The sequence below is a fragment of the Polypterus senegalus genome, chromosome 7 (assembly GCF_016835505.1).
Source record: "Polypterus senegalus isolate Bchr_013 chromosome 7, ASM1683550v1, whole genome shotgun sequence".
NCBI classification, from domain to species: domain Eukaryota; kingdom Metazoa; phylum Chordata; class Cladistia; order Polypteriformes; family Polypteridae; genus Polypterus; species Polypterus senegalus.
In genome coordinates, this window is record NC_053160.1 from 143,275,018 (window position 1) to 143,298,647 (window position 23,630).

General features: G+C 39.5%; 1 protein-coding gene across 7 annotated transcripts in view; it reads right to left on the reverse strand.

Moving 5' to 3' along the window:
* Positions 1-5,031: 5,031 nt before the first annotated feature.
* The window catches only part of mctp1a (multiple C2 domains, transmembrane 1a), a 934,223-nt gene continuing 915,624 nt past the window's right edge, over positions 5,032-23,630 (reverse strand). For all 7 annotated transcript variants that reach the window (XM_039759357.1, XM_039759356.1, XM_039759355.1 and 4 more), the window contains one exon: positions 5,032-6,758. In XM_039759357.1, coding sequence (XP_039615291.1) covers positions 6,712-6,758 — 47 coding nt within the window. In that variant the 3' untranslated portion in view covers positions 5,032-6,711. The remainder of the gene's footprint in view (positions 6,759-23,630) is intronic.

Sequence of the window (23,630 nt, forward strand, 5' to 3'; positions counted from 1 at the left end):
GGCCACCTGTCTGTCTTTGTGTTGAACCACCCCTAGCCCTGTAAAAGCTGATTAGATTGACTGGTCAAATGCAGTTCATTCCTGTTCTCTTGGTTTCAGTGAGTTCCCTGTGAATTTTTTGAAATTTCAGTAATTATTCGATTCTTTGGATTTCTCACCTCTTCTCTATTTTGTCAATTCTTATCAGATTCTGTATTGGGGCTTTGGTTGCTGTTGGATTGCCTTCAGACACATCCATTTCACCTTTTTGTCCTCTTTCGAGCAACTTGTGTAATGAGGAGTTTCTAGAAAATATAAACTCTTTTTTATTTATGTAGTCAAAAGGCAATCCCTGTGCTCTGACCCCAAAAGGTCATGTGAAGAGACAATTTCCCATCTGGCATTAACAAAGTATACCAAGTCAAAGTTTGGGACTTTATAGTTTTGTGACAATTGTCCCATTTCATGGGTCTGCTCCCCTAGGAAGCCAACAGGTTGCTTTGGGACCAGGCCGGTTAAGTGTGCTTCTCCTTGCTTGCACCCCAGCTAGTTTGGAGGCCCTTGTAAAGAATGTGGAGTAGAGTCTCCCCACTTCATAACAAAAGTGTGCAGAAGTGAAGGGGTCTGAATCCCTTGTAGGTGCATGTTAAGCTACTTGGTGTATGAGTGACTTTAGATATGTGCAGGAGCAGACTGTGTGATGGACTTCCTTCATGGTGTCATGATTTGGGGCTTTTAGAATACAGTGATCCCTCCTCAATTGCCGGGGTTGCATTCCAGAACCCCCCGCTAAAGGTGAAAATCCGCAAAGTAAAAACCATATGTTTATATTGTTATTTTTATATTGTCACACTTGGGTCACAGATTTGCACAGAAACACAGGAGGTTGTAGAGACAGGGACTTTAAAACATTGCAAACAAACATTTGTCTCTTTTTCAAAAGTTTAAACTGTGCTAAATGACAAGACAGAGATGACAGTTCTGTCTCACAATTAAAAGAATTCAAACATATGTTCTTCTTCAAAGGAGTGCGTGTCAGGAGCAGAGAATGTTAGAGAGAGAGAGAGAGACACGGAGAGAAAAGCAAACAATCAAAAATCAATACGTGCTGATTGGGCTTTTAAGTATGTGAAACACCGTGCGGGAATCCTATATCTTTGAGGAGTTTTATTTAATATGTAATACTTGCTCTGATTGGGTAGCTTCTCAGCCATCCGCCAATAGCGTCCCTTGTATGAAATCAACTGCGCAAACCAACTGAGGAAGCATGTACCAGAAATTAAAAGACCCATTGTCTGCAGAAATCCGTGAACCAGCAAAAAACCTGTGATATATATTTAGATATGCTTACATATAATATCCGCGATGGAGTGAAGCCGCGAAAGTCAAAGCGTGATATAGCGAGGGATCACTGTATGCTGAATTCAAATCTGCACATCATTTTTTTTCACATGTTATTTTGACTTTTATGACTTTTGTCATTTTTGTAATGTGTTCATGTTGGCATTTTGTTTATTGTTTTCAATTGAATTTGCCATCATTTTCTGTATATTTCTATGACTGTACCAATACTGTGGTTTACAATGGCTCTCATTTTCTACCTCAGGATGGATTTCATTTTGCTGCTGATATTTAAGATGGCAGCACACCATCACTGGTCATAACAAAAATGAATGTCTGTTAGTGTAATGAGAGTAAATAATTTCAGATATCCAGGATTCTGTTTTTCATTTTACAACTTTTGATTTTTAGGGAACATTTTGGGTTGTGGTTATTTTGAGCTTCTTGAAGTCTTGGTAAGGTAATCCTGTCCATTTCTGACTTGGACATCCCTTTTGTCTTTTTGTTCCGTTTAAACTTGTCTTTCCATCTCCAGGCTTAATGTCTTGTGCATAACACAGATGTGATAGGCCGTGGTCCATGTGACCCTGAATTAGATAAATAAAGTTAGGCAGAGTAAGATGGTGTAATGGTGAATCTGTCCAAAAAAGACAAACCCTTACTGAAATCACCGTCCTGATTTAGCATACAGTCATTCATTTGGCTACCTCCTGCAAGGTTTTAAAGTGGACACTGTAAATAATTTTAACAGGTAATCCAGAAAAAGGGAACACTGTAGACTGTATAAAAGAGTCCAAAAGCTTTAGTTTGTTTATATTTTTGCAAATTTAATTGTCAACACACAGTCATTCAGATAAATAAAAAAGATTTGATGTTTTCCAAAATTCCATACAATAGCTGCATTTAGTTATCCTAGCTGACTTTTTTTTTTTAAATCATTTTCTTTCCAGTGAACGGTTCACCAGCAAGCTAAGATGACAGTAGCACAGACATCAATGCGAAGACTGGACATGTAGCATGCCGATACAAGAGGTCTGCAGCAGTGACTGGCCAAAGCTGGCTAAGAAGCGGCATTGCTAAGAGGAAGAAGGCAAAATACATACAGATTGTATACTGATATCCTTTGTTTCATGGATAGTAACAGAAGACTCCCAAGACATTGCACAAATGAAACCTACCATCCCTCTAAAGTCACAGGAACAAACTGATGCACACAGTGCACGTTTTTGTTCTGTCACATTCAACTCTGAGATCCAGCATGTATGTCAGATTTGCCGGATTCATCTGGCATCGGTTTTCACCAACTTTAGAATGGCTTACAGTAAGTGCATGTGCCTTGCTTCTTTTTTTTTTTTTTTTCCAATTTTAACGCCTATTCTCACCTTCTTTCAGTAATGTCAACAAAGCCAGCACAACATCACCACTCGGGAGAAAAGCTACAACTGCAAATTGCAGTGGGAGAGTTAGTGTTGACATGTTTATTTTTAAAACATTGCCTCTTAAGAAAGATCGTTTCTCATCTGAGCTCAAGCCACGACCAAGAGAAAAGATGAAAGGCTCTTTAGCAACAGTTCAAAGTTTAGACATTTGAGTTCTCAAGGCAGGTCTTGAGTTCAGAGGTGTAAGAGGAAAAGGCAGTGCAAACCAGTTCATTTAGCCTGGATGTGTTGACGAGAGAATCATGTTTGTTGTTTGTTGTCTTTCTTGATTCCGTCTTGCATTTGAAGGGCAGAATATCCAGAGCACTCTGAAAAGAGTTTCTAAGATTCTGACTATCATTTTGTAACACATACAGTAAGAAAAGTCAAATTTCTCCAGCTGTCTTTGGACACTAATGAAACATTAAAGATGATCTGTCTTGGTTCAGTTAAGGCAGAGCTGCTTAAAGAGCAAAATGTCTCACTCTCCCCTTTATCGTTGAGCTTGGCACTATTCGGATGCATTTAGGTCAAGTAACCAGAGCCTTAACATCCTGTTATGATGACTGTGGCAGCACAACCAAAGTAATACATGCAATAAGTACCCACTGGGTGTAGTTTGGACCACATCCACATTGTAAGAGTATAAAAGATTGGATGAGAACAAGCCAGTCAGACCAACATTACCCAATTCCTATTCAACCAACATGTCCAAAGCCACCCATAATATTCCATTGTATGAAAAACACTGGAAGATTTCTGGAATGTTGATTTAGAAATGACCTACTTCAGTAATGAAATGTTTGTGAAATATGTCATTGTCCTGTCAGTGAGGTCAGCAAAAGTATGTAGCTGAACGCAGTTGTTTGATTTTAAAAACCAACAGACTCCTCCTATAACTAAAGTCCACAACATTGGATTTAAACGATTGAATATTGAGTCCAGTGCTGGAGTGTTTGTGTTCTTCTGGCAGTACATCTAATGCACTCCAAATAAACATCCATCCATCCATCCATTTTCCAACCCGCTGAATCCGAACACAGGGTCACGGGGGTCTACTGGAGCCAATCCCAGCCAACACAGGGCACAAGGCAGGAACCAATCCCGGGCAGGGTGCCAACCCACCGCAGGACACACAAACAACACCCACACACACAAGGGCCAATTTAGAATCACAATCCACCTAACCTGCATGTCTTTGGACTGTGGGAGGAAACCCATGTAGACACGGGGAGAACATGTAAACTCCACACAGGGAGGACCTGGGAAGGGAACCCAGGTCTCCTAACTGCGAGGCAGCAGCGCTACCACTGCACCACCGTGCCACCCCCAGATAAACATTCTCTTCAGAATTCTATCAAATTATAGGCAGTTTTTACTAACTGATTTAAATCATTGACCAATTATACTTCTAGTGTTGTCTTTATTGTATAAACTGACCACAAGGGAGCTATATTTTAATGTCTAGTACAGTATGTGCAGCTTTGGTCGTGTTAATTTCAGTAAAATTTAAAACAATCATGTTTCTCTTTTGTTATAATTTTAGAAATAATAGCATGAAAATGGACCCTGAATGCAGTCTTACCTTTTGTTGCATCTCTTCAGGGTCTATTGTTTGTTCTTGACTAATTCTTTCAACATCAGTCTATGGTAACACCTTTATATACTGTATATGTGTGCATTTTTGGCTTTAAAATTCTGGGAAGTGATTAGGGCCACAAACACTTTGAAAGGAGACCCTATAAAGGTGTCCTTGTCTTGGACTGTCAGAACTTATCCTGAGAAGCAAGGAGCCTATGCAGAGGGTGGTGTGTTTATGTTTGCGTGTGTGAGATAAAGAGTAGGAAAAGGAGATGGAGATGATCAAGCACATAAAGAGCAGCATTTAGGAGATCCGCTCCTCTGTTTACACTCTTCGGCCTAGGTGCATGGCTACTGGTGAGTTTCTTGAAGGATCCTGGATTGGATCTGCTCATAGAGTTAGCGAAAGTTAGCGCAGATTATGTTATCTTTGACCTTACACGAGTGGTGTGAGGTGGAGCTGGTGGAGTGAATGTGCAGGATTTGCCGTGGCTGAGAAAAGACTGTTGAAGCCACACGGAGGGCACCGTGAAACATTAGGGTGCTGGTAGCTGTGATGATAAAATGTCAGCTATATAATCCCACTAAAAAAATCACACATAATTCAGATCTATCAATATATTATTTTGTCTTACACTGCAACCAATAGAGGACAGTGTTAAAAAATATCTCCACTTCAGTTTCAAAACTAAACACCAAAAGCAGATTAATATACATACATTATTTTTGTTTAATGCTAAATTGTATTAAATATACAAATGTAGCTGATTACAATGATTATGATTACTCCAGGATAGTGAGATGAGCAAGTTTAGACACGTTTAAAATTACACCAAAAAATCATTCAGTCATTTAAAGGAGCTGTAAGCTTCACATGCGTTCACAACAACGGTCTGCCTAGAGCACTGCTGGGTCAAAGGCCCGTCTGAGAAACCCAGAAATAGGCTGAAGGTGCCCAGGCACAATGAAAGTTTCACATAGTCCAAAAAGAAATATTTTTCTAAATAAGAAATTGTATTAAGCAGGAAAGTTGGAAAAAATTATTTTGACGTCTAAGTTACATTTGCTTTAAACATTTTAACAATATATAAGTTGTTAAACGGAGTATCCATATTACTTCATTTCTGATAAACGTATGACATCTGCTTTGGGGACAGTGCCCAACCTGCACTTAATGCAGAGATGCTACTGGATAAGGGCCTGAGGTTAACCACTAAGAACAAAAAGAAGATGCATTACATTTAAAAAAAGAAGTTATTTTACACCAAAAATGTACCTAATGCTTCATGATATGAGCTTAAAGAGGGAATGGATTGGATAGCAATAAAGAAAAGGAAGACAAATTTAGTCATGGGATTCTTGAAAATGTGTTATTGCTCACCTTTTCAAAAAAAAAAAAACGAACGCCCCAGACTTTGCGAAAACGTTGTGCTCTTCCTTGGGCTTCCTTCAGTTGTTTTTATGTGAGATTGTAAGCTGACAGGGAAAAAAAAGTTTTATTCTTTACTACTCTACCTTTTGTCCTCATATCTCCACATCGCATATTAGGCAAATGTGTAGCAGTCCCAGCAGCCCTTGTGTTGTGAGAGATGTGTACCCTCATTGCCCACATTGTTTCATTTCATTACTCATCTGCCTATACGGCAGTAACACTACTAAGGTAGCGCCAACAGTTGTGATGGTACACTTTTTATTGCTTCTTATACAAAACCATGAAGGAGTGTTTCTGTGGCCAGTGTCTCTGTTCTTTGCTGTGCTTAGGGGGTTGTTTGTGTAAAAAGTTCTGATTTGACTTGTAAATAGCCGTGCCATGAAGGCTGTTGTGAATGTTCTCAAATACTCCTGTTGAACATTCAGAAGGGGACAGTTGTCCTCATAACTCTGGCTGGGGATCGATTGGGTATATTGTACTTAATGGCCTGTTCACGTCCAAACATTTCTTATGTTCTTATAACACATTCTGCATTGTAAATAATAGTGACAGATAATTAGTCTTTCAGAAAATATTTCTCATTTCTGATTGGCTATTTTTTGGAATTTTACTTTTTGGTTGTTGCTATACTCCTTTCAACATGTGTGCAAGGCTGAATTACAGAAACAGACACTCATACCCTCTTATGTTAAGCAACCAAAACAGACACCTCTACCTCAATCTAGGTAAAATTAAAAGTGCATTGTACAATGTAAATTATACAGAACTATATTTATATTTGCATCTTTTCAATCTGTACATTATATACAAAAAATAATAAATAGCAAGTAAAGGAAAAAAGTAAAATAACAAAGGTGGTGTGCTGGTTAAGGCCCATCCTTTCATAGTTAAAGAGAGTCGTGAAGAGCTGAAGCCTTTTGAGGATGGCATGCTGGCTATCCTGGGTTGTTTTTCTTTCTTTTATTTGGACTGTGACTGGAATCGTGTTTCAGTTCTTGGTTCTGCACCTGTTTAAAAAGACACAGAAAGACAGGCTGTGGTCAGGTAAGAGTTATCGAATTACACACCATGTTATCAGGGGTGTGGAATACCCCAATAAATTAAAAAAAAAAAAAAAAAAAGAGGAATCAACCATTTGAACATAGACAATTAAAGCACAGTGCACATAAACAGCAAAGCTAAGCACCCTGATTAGGTGAAATTATAACTGTCATAGCATTTCATTTAATTCTGTTCACGTTTGTTTGAAGTCAAAGTTTTTAGAGAAATAAGACATAACTCTTAAACCATAAGAGTGGTTACCATTTCTTTGTGAAAATAACAGCAAAGGAAAAATATTAAGCAAGTATTATATTTCTGCAGATAGATGGCAACTGGCAAATGCCATTTCTAGCTGAGATGATTATTATTTTTATTTTATATAATGAAATGAACTGAAAGGTCAGCATTGCATCCCAACTCAGGAGATTCAGATAACAAAGCTATTTCCAAATTCGCTCAGTGGAAGTTATCACTTGGAGGAGCTGCCATTTGAAATTCCCCAGTAGGAAGCTTTGATTGTCTCATACTTCCTGTAGCATAGAGTAGAAGACCAGGGTTTTGCTTGGTAGATGTTTATCTTATCAAGCTATTGTTTTAATGCAGATTTTCTGTGTGGTAGCATTTGATCTTTTTCCTGTGACAGCATAAAATAACAATCATTCTCTATTTGAGATAATCTTAGGAAATCTATACATGTGCCTGTAAAAGTTCTTCAGCACACTTTTACTATTGTGGCGGCTGGCCGGGACATGGACAGGCAGACACAATCATGTCACCCCGAAACACATTTATTTACACAGTCAAAAGTCAAGTGCACCACAAAACCCCACAAGTCCCCAAATTCCTAGCCACACAATGCCTTACTTTATTCAGGCTACCTCCTTGCCTCCTCCAGCAAGCTCAGTCCACTCCACTCCCAACTCTCGCCCCGAATGAAGGGAGGCGGCCCCTTTTATCCACACCCTTGATGTGCTCCAGGTGCTTCCCGGCAATCTTCTGCGGACACGACCCAGTGTGGCGGAAGTGCTGGCTATATCCCCAGAAGCACTCCGGGTGTCCTTGCTCCTCTTCCCCCCCAGCACTTCCTGGTGTGGCGGAAGTGCTGAGGTCCAGGGCTCCAAAGGCATGGGGGCACCCCCTGGCAGTGACCACGGACCCCTACAGGGTGGAGCTTCAAAGCTCTGTACCCGTGGCCCCCAAAGGAACCAGGGCGGTTGACCCCAGATGGTCTGGGGAAGGTGCAAGCCCTCCTAAGGTCCTCCTGGACGTCCCGGCCGAGTCGCTACCCTAGCCACCTCTGACACTATCTTGTACTATGAAACATTTTCCATAATCAGCCATGCCATCTAGAGTAATTCTGAGCATCACTGCCTTGTAAAGTCTGTCCCCATATCCACTCTCATTCATTTTCCTAATAACATCATCTTCGTGAAATTCCATCACATTTACCATCTTGTAATCAAACACTCATAGTCGTTGTCAGCTAAGAACAAAATATATCCAGTTTTTATCCAATAAAAAGGTAGCAGCCGTACTGTTCTATTTTGACTTCAGATAACAGTAAGTACTCACTAGAAAATATGTATAATTTATGTTAAATACATTACCATATATTTAAGGCTCTCCTGACATTCATTTTGAGCTAAACTATTCATTAGGTACAATCATGACAAACATATCAAATTTACTGTCATATATTTTTTTAAATGACTCTTGGTTGCATTTGTGACAAAGCCAGTTAAATTCTGTGAAATGTTGTTCCTCTTTTTGCACTAAACAGACTAAAAAAAATCCATTACCTGACTATATTCTCATCTAGTCCAGGCCACATAGGGTCAGAGTCTACACAGCAGCACTGCTGACAAGACATAAATGGGGTCCATCTTGGACACTTGTGTGAGTGGTTTCAAGTGAAGTGATCAAGATAAGCACTCCCAGTGAAACCTCAAAAAAGTAATTGGGCAAAAGAATTTCTCCTTTCTTTGATTGGCTTAAAAAGGTTTTTATTTAAAAAAAAATGGTGTAAGGGGAAGAGCAAATTTTCTTTGTGGACCTTGGTCTTAAGAAATGAGTGCCTTGGTATTAATCCATCATAGAGCACACAGAAGCCCACATCCACACCGGAGCATTCAACCTGATGGCACAGGCAAAACAAATAAACTAGAGCGCTACATCAGCCCGTGTAGGTTACCATGGCCTAGAGTGGAAGTTTAGGTAGCAAAAGTCTGCATTCATTATCATATATACAGTGACATGCAAAAGTTTGGGCACCCTTGCTTAAAATGTCTGTTACTGTAAATAGTTAAGCAAGCAGAAGATGAATGGCTCACCAATATGCATAAAATTAAAGATGACACATTTCTTTTCAGCATTTTATGCAAGATTAGTGTATTGTTTTTGTTTTGTACAATTCTACAGTGAAAAAAGCAAAGGAGCACCATACAAAGGTTTGGGCACCCTAAGATATCTTAGGTCTCGGATTACATTTCCCAAGCTCTTTTAATTAGAGCTATGGACTATGGCTTGTTCACAGTTAGCAGTCTCTGGAGTGATGGTGCACTGTTCTACTGTGTAGTGACACCTGAAATAAATAACCTTCATGGTAGAGTCAACAGGAAAAAAAAACCCTTCCTGCCTCCTATCCACAAAATTCAGTGCATAAACAAGACTGATGCATTTTGGAAACAAGTCCTGTGGACTCATGAAGTGATAATAGAATAGTTTGGCCACAATGTGCAAAGGTATGTTTGGAGAAAAAAGGACACAGAATTCCAGGAAAAGAACACCTCTCCAACTGTAAAGCATGGGGTGGATTGATCATGCACAGGGAAACATAACTAAAAGCAAATTCTGGAATCAAACATTACACCACACATTTTAAAAAGTTGAAGTTAAAAGGAGGATGGGTCCAACAACAAGATAATGATCAGAAACACACCTCAAAGCCTACAATGGAATACCTCAAGAGGCACAAGCTGTCCATTTTACAATGGCCCTCACTATCCCCTGACCTAAACATCAATGAAAATCTGTGAATAGATCACAAAAGAGCAGAACTTGAAGCCTTTTGGAATGACGAATAGGCAAAAATATCGCAAGTAAGAACTGGAAGACTTATCTGGCTACAAAAAGCGGTTACAAGCAGTGATACTTGCTAAATAATGACCATGTCGGGTGCTCAAAACTTCAGGACATTTTAATTTTTTTGGTATTTTGTGGTGTGAATGATGGAAATAAAAATGTAATTTTAAAGTAAAGAAAAGTGTCATCTTTAACTTTTTGCATTTTTGTGATCAGTTTATTTTTTGCTCACTTAACTATTCAGACATTTTAGGCAAGGGTGCCCAATCGCCCAATCTTTTGCATGCCACTGTGTATTTGTATGTGTGTGTATATTGAAAAAAAGAATGCCATCTCTTAAAATTTGTTTACAGTTGGTTTTACCATTATTAAAATCTGTGCATTGTAACAAAGCACTCAAATCAGTTTTTTAAATGTATTACTATATAACAATTATACAGTATTTATTGGGCTGGCAAGGTGTTTAGCATTGCTTGGTCAAAAGCTCTAGGGTCTTGGGTACAAATCCTAGCCTGTACCAGGGTCTCTATGCACATTCTTACCCTGTCTACATAGGTTTTCTTCATTTGCTCTGGGCTACCTTCCCATCCATTGGATGTCTATCCAATTTTGACAATTTTAAATTGAATAGTGCCATTATTTGGGCAAGGCCAGCCCTTTTAGCCCAACAATTTTGCCAATTTTATCCACCTAATTTCTCCAAAATAACATATTATCAAATGAGCTCCACTATTAACAATGCATTGTTCTAAAGGAGGCTTTGGAAATTTTGGTTTTCATTTTACAGTTCAGGGAGTCACAGAGCTAAATTATTCCTAACAAATGAGATATTTGTGTTTTATGTGGATGATAGGATAAACCTTCATGAAGAAATTGACGGACAGTCCAGTTCAAAATATTTAATGCTAGTGACTGACATTATGTTGAATACCGAGGGCTCCACTATACAGCCTGTCCCACTGTTCCAATATTTTCTGGTGTTCTTACAGTTGTCAATACTCTAACAAACATTACCTTCATGCTAATACTAGTAGAATGAAATATAAAAACACTTCAAAATAGGTTTACAAGATGGAATTGTCATACCAGGAGTATTTCAGTTTTAGTAATATTTATTCATTTAATTTATTGGAGCACCAGAGGATAGGTTTTTGTTTTATATCACAGTTTTAATGAAAACGTGATTTATTTATTGAATGCACCCATTCACTTTTTGAACACTTTAATTCTTATTGTTTAATAACCTGTGCTTAACTTTTGAACAAAAATCTCATGTCTCCTCGATCGCTCTGGTCTGTCTGATGTCCCAGGAGGAGGCTGGTGCCCAGTGCTGCAAACACGGGACATCGCACTCGTGCCACACCTGTTATTTTCATTTTGACATTTTACAGTAGCACTGCATCTCATAAGATTATCAGTGTCATTCTTTCCTCTCTTCCCTTTTCTTATCTCAGTTTGATTGTTTCACAGGTTGTGAGAGGGTTGGTGATATTGTGAGGAATATGTATTATTTTTGTACAATAGAAAAGAAAACTCTCTGTGATGTGTCATCTGTGTCATTTACTGTATATTGCATACTACCGCAATAAATATTACACCAAACAGAGGTGCTTGGGTGAACTCAGATAATTTTACTACTTAATCATGACAGCAAAACATGGTGGAGAGTATAAGAAATACTGATTTAGGGTATACATTGTTATCATGCTCTTCAAACCATTTATTGACCACTTCTGGCCTGTTGATGGAGGCACCGTGATCTGTGAAGCTTCCACTACCACCACAAATGCTTAATAGTAAAATAAGTAACACAGAGAACAGATGTGCATTTTGATTACCCTTTAAAGGACTCCGTGGACCTGTACCAGGAAAATATACCAGACAATATAAGACAGCCACTAGGATCCATTACTATGAGAATGAAAATCATTTGTGCCACTTGAACTTTTTTGGCGTGTGCCACTCATGTATGCCTGTGCTTGTTGCATTTGAGGTAATGGGGGTCCTATCTGACCAAAAAGATTTTTTCCCTGAGCTGTATTTTGCATCAGTTTACTTACAAGAGCCTATTTATAGGTTTATTAAGAGATTTATACTTGACATTTCATCCAGAGTGAGTGTTTTCATGGACTTATTGGAATAATGTACTGCTCTCACAATAAATGTGCAGTCAAATACTCTTGTCAACTATTTTCCTAGCATCTTGAATCAGTGAATTTCCATCATGTGGAGGAGAGACTGTGCATTGGTTTACAGTTGTTAGTTGATGGTGTCATTCACTTCTGATTAGATTGTCTTAACACACTGTTACTCATAAAAACATCTGTAAACTAAGTAGCCATTGTCACCAACAGTCCTGCCAAATGAGTCCCCTCTTCTCTCCAAATCACAGAGATCTCTTTCACAAGCCGTGGTAGATTTCCTAATGAGACACTGGGTTTTTTGAGCATTTTTATATGTAAGTCACCTGGGATGTTAATCGCTTACGTATCTCATTGATCACATCTGCATTGAAGCTCCTGTTTCTATATAATTTGTACACCTTGTATACTCAAGTGCTTCTGAAATTTATCCGGTGCATGTTAAGATAAATATAAAAAATGTTTAAATATTGTAACTCTCTTCTTTGCCCTTAGGCTCATACACCACATTTCTTGAATGTGGTTAGTGCTGGTGCTTCACAGATCCAGCGCCCTGGGCTTGAATACCATGCAATGTCACTGTCTGGGTGGAAACTGCACATTCTCTTTGTGTTTGTGTGTTTTTTCCTCTTACAGTACATCACGAATGCTGTTCTGGTTAGATTGATTAATGATTCCACATTGGCTCCTGTGAGTGTATGGGCTCTGTTAAGGACTAGCATCCAGTTCAGGGCTGACTGCTGCCTTGCACTAGTTTTACCTGGATAAGGCCAAGACCCCTGCAACCCTGAATTGTGTAAAGCATGTTTGAGAATATGACATTACATTTCTTTAATGTTTTGTGGCACTAGTTAAAAGCTTATATTATATTGGCATAAAAGAACCAAAGAGGTTCAGTAAACACATCATGTAGCATATCACATGCTGGCACATGTGCTTGGCGCTTATCATAATGATGCCAAAGTGCATTTAAGTCCTCGCATCCAATTTGGCAAATGACTTTAATCTGGGATGTTTGTGGTCAATTCTGATTACACATTTTCATGTTAAAAAATGTTCTGGTGTGCCAGAAGCTCACTCATAAAAGCATCAGTCTGGTGTCTGTGTCAAAGTGATGAGTCTCTGCTGAAGGGGTGTGCTCATCAAAGTAATTTCCTTTTATATGGAGCAGGCATTTAACTGCTGTTAATTAAGAACTTACGAAAATGCATAAAGGGCCTGCCAAATTCCAAGACTAAAGTGTTTTTGTTCAAACATCTGATCTATTAAAATCAGTTACAAGCTAATCAGGTCATGTCCTCAACGCTGCATTTACTAGGCTCAGTATGCCATACTGGAGCACATTCACTCCTAGGCCTTATACTTGTGAACCACCAAAATGGAGACAGAGCCAGATGTTTAGGTTTCACAATTCTTGCCTCCAACTACTAGAGTGTGTGCTTAATTAAATAAGCAGAATCAAAATGAATATTTTTAAATAGCTTCCATCTGTGTATTCAAAGAGTCGACCTGCAGCCTTGTAATTTAAAGACAGTTCCTCTTGCCCAAAATTTTTATTTATTTATTTATTTTTTTCTGCCCAGTGAAGATGTCACCAATAGTTCACTAAGGGTGTACTCACACTGGCAATTCGTTCTGTTCGTTAGCATGTCTGTTTGCATGTAACCCCGCAAAGTATACTTTGTTTGACTAGTGTGATCGCTTCAACCGTACTGTGCCCTGGCCCGCTTGGAAGAGGTGGACCCGAGCACGGTTCAGTAGCATTCAGGAACAGTGTGATCACTGAGCCTGAGCACAGAAAACAGACATGATGTCAATGATGCGACAAGTCAGATAGTGCAATTCTCATTTCATTCAATATCTTTTGAGTTAAAAACAGGTGTTTATTCTCACCTTACACATGAAAGTGAATTGTTGGCAAGAAAAGCTGCAAATTCTTCCCTTACCATCATTTGTCACTGTACGTGCACAGGGCCAGATTAAGGTGGGTGCTATTGATGCTGCAGCATTAGGCCCATTCCTGAAATAGGCCCAGATGAAAACAGACGAGAAATTTCTGGAAGCTGAACAGTTTTCCTTTGCTATATTAACCTCAAAATAATTATTAAAATGAAATTTGGAGTCCAACTTTCGGACGCCTAGACACAGCATTACTTATTATACAGTTACTATTGTTCTTTGCGCTGTGACATAATTATAACGTCGTGTTTATTGTTAACCGAAGATTTCAAGTTAATGCTATCAATTTTACATTAAATAGTTTACTAGTAATTTAGCTGCGTTTTTTGCAATATCTTGGGGATTCTTGCCACTTTATTATTGTTCTGTAAGTGCCACGTAGTAAATTTTTCGCCTTGAAAGTTAGTTGTACAGTAAAAATTGATGGCTATTTAAATGGTTATCTGTAAAGGTAAAACTAAAAGCCGGCCCACGAGCCCAGAATGGATGTTTAGAATTTTTAAAATCCACAACAGGATTCTGGTCTATTATGAAATTTAAATCGTGGGCAAATTTTTACCCTCAAGAGCCTGAACTGAATCACTTTGACCTAATGTCTCTGAAAATTCATTTTTTCTTACTCTGTTTCGTAAGGGAATTGCGAAATTTTGTGTATTTCATTGTTAGGTTTTCTGCATTAAGTGCACTTTTCAGACAATTGCTATTGAATGTTGATGTTACATAATTTGATGTTAATCTCGAGTTGTTACGATACTATGTTGTTATTATTATTCATGTTCAATGAAGTCTGGCTGGTTGCGTCGCAAGCAATTAAGGCTCCTTGGTCAGTCTGAAGTGCGCATGTATGGTGAGTGTCGAATGTCGAGAAAAAATAGGCCTTTTTTGCGCTGCAGCATCAGGCCCAATTTCATCTTAATCCGGCCCTGTACGTGCAGGTGCAGCACGATTAACAGCTAAACGCTTTGCTGCACACTCACTAAATCTGTAAAAGGGTAGAGCGTTATCTGTACTACTCCAAAACATCCACAAAATAAGTAAAATCATTTTGACATGCATGCTGTCACTTCATGTTCAGATCTTGTTTTGGCTTTACACAAAGTCGCATGGTCATCACGAAAGCGTGCCCGGGCCCTGTATGTTAAGCGCAGAGTAGGGACAGTTGTGCTTGGCCACAGTGCCGAACAAATGTGCGTAGTGTGAGTTACTTTAGTCCTTGAAGGGGTACAAAATATATTTAGTTGAACAGGCTGGAAGTCCTAGAGAACAAATGTATTTTGAGAATGTCCTCTGATGCGTTCAGTTCATGTAGATTTAAAGTATAAAGGACCAGAAAGCTTAAAAACAGAAGACAACAAGATGAGAGGCCAAACAAAATTGTTTTATATGGTACTGGACTCCATCCAGCCATTAATGGGATCACTTCATGTAGTTTGAAACTGTGAGATCTGGAGCTCATCCTTTTGAAGCTGGCTACTCTTTTTTCTCTGCTAAAGACTCGTATTATTCTGCTAAGGTGTGGTTATTTAAAGCCTATTCTAGATATACCTCTTGGCATCCCACTGGAACTATAAACAACCCTACGGCATATTAGCGCCATCAGAACACAACATCTCACAGTGGCCCCTTGTATCCATATAGCCATATACACTGCTTAAATTTTAACAGTCCAGTTACCCAGAATGAACACTACAACATTTACTTTTGCAAGTAACCAGGTGCAATCTGTTGAGCAAAATCAACTACCATAAACTGCAGCAACTGTACAACATTCCAGTGGTGTAACCCAGTGTTTAGTGCCATCACGTCACCTGAGTTCTTTTTTTTCTGCATATGCAGGCCAGGTAATGAAGATCAGCCTTCAGTGACTTGAAACATGCCAGCCCAGAATTTAGTCTGCTGTGAGTCTTCTTTATTTTGGCAATATGCTTTGTTTTTTCCTTGCTGCTGTAATGATGTCTTCTGCACTTTTAAGAATTATACACTTAACACAAATTAGGAGGGGCAACATCACAAGGCAAACCTCTGAATACTAGCTTTAGGATGTGTTTTGTTTAACATGTCACTCATCTAAAATTTTTTACAAGGGTTGGCTTCCTTGAATTTTTGTTTTTCTCTCTTCTGTTGCTGCCTGGTAATCGTTATTGTGAAATGATAAACTAATGACCTCGTCATGTCATCATTTATAGTGGGAATCTTGGGTTCAGGTCCTGAAGAGCTGTGGTGGCTCCCACTTTCTTAGTTGGTAGGGAGTTACTGCAGCTAAAGGAACTCGTTCAGGTACTGGGAACACAGAGAAAAGCGTAAGGAGCATATTAGGTAAGTTGATTTGTGCTTTTTATTTAATACAATTAACCTACATGTTTTGATACATTTTTGTTTATAATGATGTAGCACTTAGTGACATGTTGGTCAGATATACAACTAAGCATTTCACTGTATTCCTACTACTACTAGTACTACTGTAATCAGTACCAAAACAATCAGCAAATTAAATTTTTACAGATGTTTCCAAAACCATAATTTCACCTAAAATGGCAGGATAGGATTTGACTACTGCAGACCTTTATTTGAACAGGATGTTTCCAAAATGAATGAGTATCTTCTTTTTAGCCAGGAAGGGGTACCCATCCCTTTTAAACCTGCTTAATACAGTTCCAGGGCTAATGTCTATTCAAGAAACATCAAGGGCAAGGCAGTAACTGAGCTTGAACAAAACACCATTTCATCACAAGTCACATTCACACATGGTTGTAAAGTAGGTGTGTGTGTGTGTGTGTGTAAGTGTGCCATGCAGTGGACTGGCATCAAGCCCAGGATTGTTTCTCCTCCCCGTGCTCAATGTTGCCAAGGTAAACACTTACCAATGAACTGAAAATGTGAGTTAGAAGATGGGTAGGTAAGTGTCTTGTAAGGAATGTGTAAGGAGAACCAAACTCCATGACGAAAAATCTATTTGGGCATGAAAAGAATCTACAAACTCCACTGGGAGTTCAGCGTTCTCTCCAGTAGCTGTGATGCATGGAATGGAATAAATAGAACAATGTTCTCAAACCTGTTTATTATAATTCAGGGTCACAACAGAGGAATGTCCTTCCAAGCAGTACAAGGCATAACTATTGGTTAAATACCATCTTGCCACATGGCCTGCTCTTGCACACACCCTTATAGAGGCAATTTAGAGCTGCTAACATGACACAACATATTTTTGGTTGTGTGGGAGGAAAACTGGAATATTCTACGAGAAATCCACAGTAACAAAACCTTGACGCAGGGTTCAAACCTGGATGACTGGATCTGGAGGCAGCAGGGAATCCTTAATAAATCTTGGCGTCCCTTTCAGAGTTTAATTTAAGACTGGGTGTGTATATAATTGTATGCTCTGTGATGGACTGATGTGCCATCATGGAGTTAGCTTCTACCTGCAGTTTGGATAAACACTGATTTTTACTACACCTGAAAATGTGGGTACTGAATATAGACAGTTGAATAAACACAATTTAATTCGGCAGAAACTGTCATAAAGGCAATGCTGCCTTTTTTATGTTAGCTCATTACAAACATCCTAGCCCCTTAGGTCACCTAGAACAATTCTTTCCAAACTGTATCATTAAAAAATAAACCCTGAAGCTTCCAGACAACAAGGCTTATGAAAGATTTCTTGACAAAAACAAACCGATAAAAGAGGCCTTCCTGGTGGCAGGTGCTTTCTAAAGGCAAGCCTTCAGATCAGCGCGCCCTTACATTATACAGAGAGCTGTTCTGCGGATGATAACACAGTAAGCTAGTTAAACAAGAATAAAATAAATAAACCTGCAGCTGCAGTGCGTTAGCAATTTGGAAAAGTTGACGATAAAATGAACAGTCACCAGAGACATTAAGTAAAAACCCACAGCAGCACAAAAGCTGCTCCACCTTAATTTCCCCATGTTGACAGTTGAACTACAAAACAGCGTTTGAAGTGTGTGCTCTAGTGGGGCTCATTCGAGGCGAGCTTTCTCGTTTAGTGGTGTCAGACGACATCCCAGGACTCGATGTGAGAAGCGTTCCTGTCTTCGTATTGTTAAGAGGGGATTTTGGTTTAAAGCTACATCAGCAAGAAGAAGAAGAAGAGCAGAACATTTTTAATGATACTAGAATATGCTGTTTATACAACAAGCCGCCAGCTTCATCTCTTCTGACGCCTGGCCTAGAATTATGGAATTAAACGTTGTGATTGCTAAGGCTTCCTCGACAGGAGACTGCAGCTTTGAAATCGATTGTAAAGGGAGAGACTGCAAATATGTGTCATGGAGAAAGTTGTACTTTCAAAGTAACTGCTCACGGCTCATGTTGGCCCCAGGATTTTGACTAATTATTTGTCTGACTCAATTATTTATTTATTCAAACTTTTTTTTTTGGATATGTTTTTAAATTGCCAAGCTAGAAATGTGCTTAGATTTTGCCAGTCAAGAAAAATAAAATGTGCAATTATTGCTAAAGCTCATTCAGGGTCAGTCTCACTAATGTACTTGTGTGGGGACAACTGCAGTTCTAAAAAGGAAGCAAAGTACGCTGCGTTGCATTTGGATTATTTGCAGCATAGCTTGGAAACCACAGTGCATACGCTTATGCTGTAGGTTGAGAGATAAAGCATAGTTTGTGCTTGGCTGTTAATATTAATGCCATAAGAAATTCATCTAATGAGGGGCTTTGGATCATGAGGGAGTTGTGAAGGTCTAAGACAGTGAAGAGCTTTTTTAGGGAGATTGCCAGAATAAAAGCAGTGAATCGTGTTTAAAGATTACAGTGAAATTCTTACTTGCATGTCTGACCAACTTGTCACCATGCTCCAGTACTGTGATAAACAAAAAATAAATATATTAAAATAAGTATTTACGAAGTGCATCCTGCACAGTACTTAGATCAGTCATTAACTTTTGGCGCTTTTCCACTGCATAGTACGGCACGACACGGTTCAGTTCAGCTCACTTTTGGGGGGTTTTCCACTGGGACCTGGTCCTTTTTTTTAGTACCACCTCAGCCGAGGTTCCAAGCGTGCCGAACCGTTACCAAAACGTGACGTGTAAACTCTGCTGGTCACTGATTGGCCGGAGAAAATCGTCATTACTGCGTCATTGGCTATTCTTTTCTTCAAAGGTACACACACGCGGAAGTTTGTGTCCCGTCTCTCCATCACTGGACGCAGTTTGTTGCATAAGTGGATGAATGTTTCTTCAGACATTCGAAAGTTCTCCAGCCACTGAGTGTTTGTAAAACCGGGAACAATCACATCCCACCACTCTGAAGCACGGTTAAATGTCCAAAAGGATGGTCTGTTGCGGCGACTTTTTTGCAAAATGTGGAAGATCTGTAATATACAGAATCAGCATTTTAATGTTACACTGGCAGTTAAGTTCATTTTATGCTTTGCAACAGTGATAAAAGTTAGCTAGTGATGTGCTTTTTTTAGATGCTTAACCTTGCGCGTCGTCGAGCTAAAGTGTTGTCGTTGTCTGCGTGTTGTTGTAAAAGTTCCACGGTGTCACGGCAATAGAGGCGGCGCAACTATAACGACAAGTGAATAATCCCGCCCACTCTAAAGCAGTACCAAACTGCAGTCGAAACGCGAACTGAGCCGAACCAAGGTGAGCTGTACTGAACCGTGCTGTGCCGTACTATGCAGTGGAAAAGCGCCTAAAGTGCCTGAGTCCTGGGACAAAACAATTTCCTACTTTAGATACATCTTGAAAACCAGGCAAAAAGAAGCATTATTGGATATGTTTCTAGTTAAAATTGAACCTGGTGAGTCTCAAGCAGGGTTCAAGGGTGATGAGACAGAAAAGAGAAAGAGAAAGACCCCCTGAAGTGCAGTTGCCCAAATATTTTATGAAAGGAGACTTGCCTTCCAAACATTAACATCTCTCCTCCACAAATCCTTCCACAACACCATCCCTTTAGGCCATCGACTCCTCTCAGTACGTGTAAAGTTAAATTGATTTTATTTAACATTATTATTGATTTATGTATATGAATGTATACTGTTTATTAGTAAAGTGCAACTCCATCAATGCATATAATGCCTTCTAAAATGTGGAATTTCTGGGAGTCTGGAACGGCTTCATTCCATTTACATTATTCCTTAATGGAAAATAATTGTTTGGTCCTCATTGTTTTTTGCCACTCATTTTGCCTTCTGGAACAAATTAACGATGTGTAGCTACCAACGTAATGCCCAAAATAACTACACACATTTAAAAACCCACTTACTCTAATTCAGCATCACGGGGAACCCTAGCTTATACAAACAGCACTGGGAGGTTGGTGGAAAAAATCGTGTGCAGTACGTCAGGGTCCACTCTCACATGTGTCCACACTTATTCACCATTTTTGTGAGTACCTGGAAGAAAACTCGTATGAACATGGGGGGGGGGGCTTTAAAACTACACACAGTCAATGACCAGAAGTGGGATTCGATTTCAGGATACGGGATCATTTGAGGAAGCGAGAGACTTCACTGACCCACCTTGCCACATAAATATATTAAAACAAAGTTAGGCACAGGGGCTCAGTAGTTAGTGCTGCTGCCTTACAACTCCAGAGACAAGACGTTGAGTCCAAGGTCAGGTTACTTGCACATATGGATTTTAAACATTTTCTTCATGTATATGTGAAATTTTTCCAAAGCCCACTTTAGAAAGTATCAGACAAAGACATACATTTTGCAAATATTCAAGCATATCTTAAACTCTTTACTTAACAAAGAAAATGTAATAATAAATCACAAGCCAATCAAGTGAAAAAATAACCATATGTTCCAAAGACTTTCCAAGAAAATTGGCACTCATCCCCCACCCAAATGTATCTTTTTCTATTACCAACAATTACATGAAATGCAATGTCTCAATGCCACGATCCATCACACCTGCATTAAAATTCAACACAATGGGAATCCTCTCAGCTGTTCTGTCCAAGGCCATATCAACTTTACAGTCATTGCTCGCTGTCTCTTGTAATGTGCCAAACAAGAAGCATTACGCTTATGATCTCCTTCCACTGTCAATAGGCAGTGTCACAGTCCACAGCATATGCAGAACAGGGCAGCATGCCTCATTTGACAGGCAGAGCAGAGGCATTTAAGTGCAGGCACCCCTTTCCACCTTGAGCTCAGGTAGTCAAACCATCAGCTATCCAAAAGACCCTCCCTACTTACAGTTAATATTGTAGCCCATTATGTACTGCGGTTCTTGAATCCTAGTTAAGCAGCTGGGGCGGCTCATTTCTTCATGAAACAGCAGCTTGTCCACATCAATTATACAATTAAGCACTTTCATGCCTTTAAATATCGGCGGGCTGCCATAGCCTTATGGTAACAGAATATAGGCTATGTCTCCCCATTACACAATCATCGGAAAAGGACAGATGGATGCTTCCAAATGTTCGGGGAGGTCAATAACTAGCAGTCTGGTAGCGTATACTATCTACAGTGCCTATAGAAATATTCACCCCTTAGAATCTTTTTCATTTTATTATTATTGAACATTGAATCAACAAGAATTTAAGTTGGCTTTTTTGACACATCGACAGAAAAATGCTGTCTGACTAAAGTCAAAGTGAAAATAGATCTCTGCAAAGTGATCTAAATTAATTTTAAATATAAAACACAAAGTAAGTAAATGCATATGCATTCACCAAAGGCACCCCTAAATCCTCACTAGTGCAGCCAGTTGGTTTTAGAAGAATTAGTTTAATGGAGATCTAAGATTTAATGGAGATCACCTGTCTTGTAGTATAAATGCACCTTCTCTGACTTTGTAAAAGGCCAAATTAAAAAAAAAATAGAGTTGCGTCAAACATGTAGCCATAGTAGCCCACATTAGGCGCAGCACACATCACTTATTGTGCCTATCCAACACTTTGTGCTTTTGTCACCTTAATTACAAAAAACAAATGTTTGCAAGATCAAAGGGAAAACAAGAAAACGGCCAATTCACTGCATTCTAACATATTGTGAGTATTTAACTTGTGTCCATCATAATCATAAGACCTTATTTGGAAGGTCCAACTTGTCATGCAGTGAGTCACTATCATGGCGTAAATTGAACAATAACAACACAAGATCACTCCAGGCAAGGACATGTCAGAAACAAGAAAATATCCAAGACACTGAATATCCCTTAGAGTGTATTTAAATCCATAGAAATGGAAGAGTATGGCACAGCTGTAAATCTAAAGCATACCATTCTCAAACTGAGTAATTGTGCATGAAGTCTAGTGAGTGATGCCACCAAGAAACCTATAAGACCACTGAAGGAGTTACAAGTTACAGCAGGTAATGGAGAGACTGTGCAGGCAACAACTGCTGCCCGGCTGCCTCACTAGTCCCAGCTTTATGGGAAAGTGACAAAGAGAATAAAAACGCACATGCCATATCAGCTAGAGTTTGCCAGCTCTTTTTCACCACCGTTTTTGGCATTAGCTCAACATTGCACAATATCAACACACTAGTTTAACCATGAAGCATGATGGTGGTACCATGATGATGTGGGGCCCTAAAAGGCTTGTGAGGATTGAGGGGAAACTGAAAGCAGCAAAATAAAAGGAAATCCAGAAGGAAAACCAGACGCAGCCTACAAGAAACCTGCACCTTATGAGTTGATTTGTTTATTAGCACAACAATGACCCCAAGCAGAAAGCCAAAGCTATGCCCGAATAGTTTCAAAAGAACAGGAGCTGCCAGTTCTGGGTCCAGATCCCAGTCTAACTGAGAATTTGTGATCAGACCTAGAAAAAGGCTGTTCTTTAGGGTCCCCTTGCAACCTGACAGAGATTGAAAAGTTGCACAGTGAAGAATGGGGAAAAGATGCAGTGTACAGTAGACCCTCACAAAGTCGCGGTTCAGGGTTCGTGGACTCAAGTCGTTCACAGATTTTTCCTTAGAACCTAACTATTAATTGTTAGCGGAAAGCGCAAATATCCTCTGCAGTTTTTTTATGGCTTTTTTCGTGGCAATACTGTGCTGTAGAGAGAACAGGAAGCAATCTCTGAGGGAAACGCGGTTTGGGATGGTGAAAGTAGCCAATCCGAGAGCGTTATTTCTCCTTGCTGCTGATTGACTGCTGCCCTATGACGTGTCTCCAGCTGAGTGTCCTCATGTTTTCCATTTTGTTATTCTCAAAAGCACAAGATGTCGCCTAAACTCTCTGCACCTTCTAAGGCTTCTAGCACTGAGCTTAAGCACCAGAAGAAGTTTAAAACACTCCAGGAGATGGCTGAACTACTGGATTTGCTCCGGGAACTAAAAAGTTATGCTGCAGTAGCGCGCCACAATGAACGAAGCAGCGATCTGGAGTATCATATCTGTAAGTTTCTGTGATAGTGCCAAAAAGGTAACGACTGTAAGGAATAAAAATATTGTCAGGATGGAATCTGCCTTGGCGTTGTGGATCACCGACTGCAGGAAGAAGAACATCCCCTTGGACGGTAACATCATCCATGAGAAAGCACGGAAATTGTACCAGCAGTTCGCTACAGGAGACAATGTAGCAACTTCCCGTCACAATATTCCTGAAACCTATAAAGAAAAGCCAGCACGAAACCCCACCAGAAGAAGACCCGTCCAAAGATACGACTCCTCCTGAAGCCCCTGAAGAATGAGGCGTCTCCCGAGGAGTTTTAAAT